The sequence below is a fragment of the Borostomias antarcticus genome (assembly GCF_949987555.1).
Source record: "Borostomias antarcticus genome assembly, contig: scaffold_116, whole genome shotgun sequence".
Lineage (NCBI taxonomy): Eukaryota > Metazoa > Chordata > Actinopteri > Stomiiformes > Stomiidae > Borostomias > Borostomias antarcticus.
Genome location: NW_028175885.1, coordinates 284,615 through 287,114, shown reverse-complemented (window position 1 = coordinate 287,114; position 2,500 = coordinate 284,615). Strand labels below are relative to the sequence as shown.

Below are 2,500 nucleotides of genomic sequence, written 5' to 3'. Positions count from 1 at the left end.
GGGGATGATATTCTGTGTTAATGCTGGTGTGTCTTGTCTCTTCAGGGTACTTCGGGGATGATATTCTGTGTTAATGCTGGTGTGTCTTGTCTCTTCAGGGTATTAGTAGTGTTCAGACCTGTGTTAATGTTAGTGTCTTGTCTCTTCAGGGTATTAGTAGTGTTCAGACCTGTGTTAATGTTAGTGTCTTGTCTCTTCAGGGTATTAGTAGTGTTCAGACCTGTGTTAATGTTAGTGTCTTGTCTCTTCAGGGTATTAGTAGTGTTCAGACCTGTGTTAATGTTAGTGTCTTGTCTCTTCAGGGTACTTCGGGGATGATATTCTGTGTCATTTCTGTGCCAGTATGATCAGTGGGTTGGTTACCACGGCAGCGTCCATGCCAGTAGACATCGTCAAGACCAGGTGAGTTCCAGACCCCGCCCCCTTCCAGACCCCGCCCCCCCCCACGCGCGTGTGTTTGATTGGTTGGTTAGGAACAGGACATACATGTGTTCGTACTGTGTGTTCGTACTGTGTGTGCGTGTGTGTGTACTGTGTGTGCATGTGTGTGTGTGTACTGTGTGTGTGTGTGTGCGTGTGTGCGTGTGTGTGTGTGTACTGTGTGTGTGTGTGTGTGTGCGCGTGTGTGTGTGTACTGTGTGTGCATGTGTGTGTGTGTACTGTGTGTGTGTGTGTGCGTGTGTGTGTGTGTACTGTGTGTGTGTGTGTGCGTGTGTGTGTGTACTGTGTACTGTGTGTGTGTGTGTGTGTGTGTGCGTGTGCGTGTGCGTGTGCGTGTGCGTGTGCGTGTGCGTGTGTGTGTGTGTACTGTGTGTGTGTGTGTGTGTGTGTGTGTGTGTGTACTGTGTGTGTGTGTGTGTGTGTGTGTACTGTGTGTGTGTGTGTGTGTGCGTGTGCGTGTGTGTGTGTGTGTGTGCGTGTGTGTGTGTGTGTGTGTGTACTGTGTGTACTGTGTGTGTGTGTGTGTGTGTGTGTGTGTGTGTGTGCATATATGTTGAACAGTCCCACAGAACTCTTTAACCACATGACGCTCCTCTCTCTCTCTCTCAGGATCCAGAGCATGAGAATGATAGACGGGAAGCCAGAGTACAAGAACGGTCTGGTGAGTGACCTCTCCTTTAAGAGTGAGGTTAGGGTTCCTCTGAGAACCCAGACCTGCCCTCCCCTTTAAGAGTGAGGTTAGGGTTCCTCTGAGAACCCAGACCTCCCCTTTAAGAGTGAGGTTAGGGTTCCTCTGAGCACCCAGACCTCCCCTTTAAGAGTGAGGTTAGGGTTCCTCTGAGAACCCAGACCTCCCCTTTAAGAGTGAGGCTAGGGTTCCTCTGAGAACCCAGACCTGCCCTCCCCTTTAAGAGTGAGGTTAGGGTTCCTCTGAGAACCCAGACCTCCCCTTTAAGAGTGAGGTTAGGGTTCCTCTGAGAACCCAGACCTGCCCTCCCCTTTAAGAGTGAGGTTAGGGTTCCTCTGAGCACCCAGACCTCCCCTTTAAGAGTGAGGTTAGGGTTCCTCTGAGAACCCAGACCTCCCCTTTAAGAGTGAGGTTAGGGTTCCTCTGAGAACCCAGACCTGCCCTCCCCTTTAAGAGTGAGGTTAGGGTTCCTCTGAGCACCCAGACCTCCCCTTTAAGAGTGAGGTTAGGGTTCCTCTGAGAACCCAGACCTCTCCTTTAAGAGTGAGGTTAGGGTTCCTCTGAGAACCCAGACCTCTCCTTTAAGAGTTAGGTTAGGGTTCCTCTGAGCACCCAGACCTCTCCTTTAAGAGTGAGGTTAGGGTTAACAGTACTAGTCAGGGTTAACTGTAGTAGGGTTAACAGTACTAGTCAGGGTTAACTGTACTAGTCAGGGTTAACTGTAGTAGGGTTAACAGTACTAGTCAGGGTTAACAGTACTAGTCAGGGTTAAGTGTAGTCAGGGTTAAGTGTAGTCAGGGTTAAGTGTAGTCAGGGTTAAGTGTAGTCAGGGTTAAGTGTAGTAGGGTTAAGTGTAGTCAGGGTTAAGTGTAGTCAGGGTTAAGTGTAGTCAGGGTTAAGTGTAGTAGGGTTAAGTGTAGTCAGGGTTAAGTGTAGTCAGGGTTAAGTGTAGTCAGGGTTAAGTGTAGTCAGGGTTAAGTGTAGTCAGGGTTAAGTGTAGTAGGGTTAAGTGTAGTCAGGGTTAAGTGTAGTCAGGGTTAAGTGTAGTCAGGGTTAAGTGTAGTAGGGTTAAGTGTAGTAGGGCTAACTGTAGTAGGGTTAACAGTAGTAGGGTTAAGTGTAGTAGGGTTAAGTGTAGTAGGGTTAAGTGTAGTCAGGGTTAAGTGTAGTAGGGTTAACTGTAGTAGGGTTAAGTGTAGTAGGGTTAACTGTAGTAGGGTTAAGTGTAGTAGGGTTAAGTGTAGTAGGGTTAAGTGTAGTCAGGGTTAAGTGTAGTAGGGTTAACAGTACTAGTCAGGGTTAAGTGTAGTAGGGTTAACAGTACTAGTCAGGGTTAAGTGTAGTAGGGTTAAGTGTAGTCAGGGTTAAGTG

General features: G+C 48.1%; 1 protein-coding gene across 1 annotated transcript in view; it reads left to right on the top strand.

Moving 5' to 3' along the window:
* The window catches only part of LOC311329074 (mitochondrial 2-oxoglutarate/malate carrier protein), a 10,999-nt gene that overhangs the window by 6,872 nt on the left and 1,627 nt on the right, over window positions 1-2,500 (top strand). Inside the window, exons 6-7 of the mRNA XM_084462960.1 lie at window positions 303-402; window positions 1,051-1,102. Of these exons, the coding sequence (XP_084319086.1) occupies window positions 303-402; window positions 1,051-1,102 (152 nt within the window). The remainder of the gene's footprint in view (window positions 1-302; window positions 403-1,050; window positions 1,103-2,500) is intronic.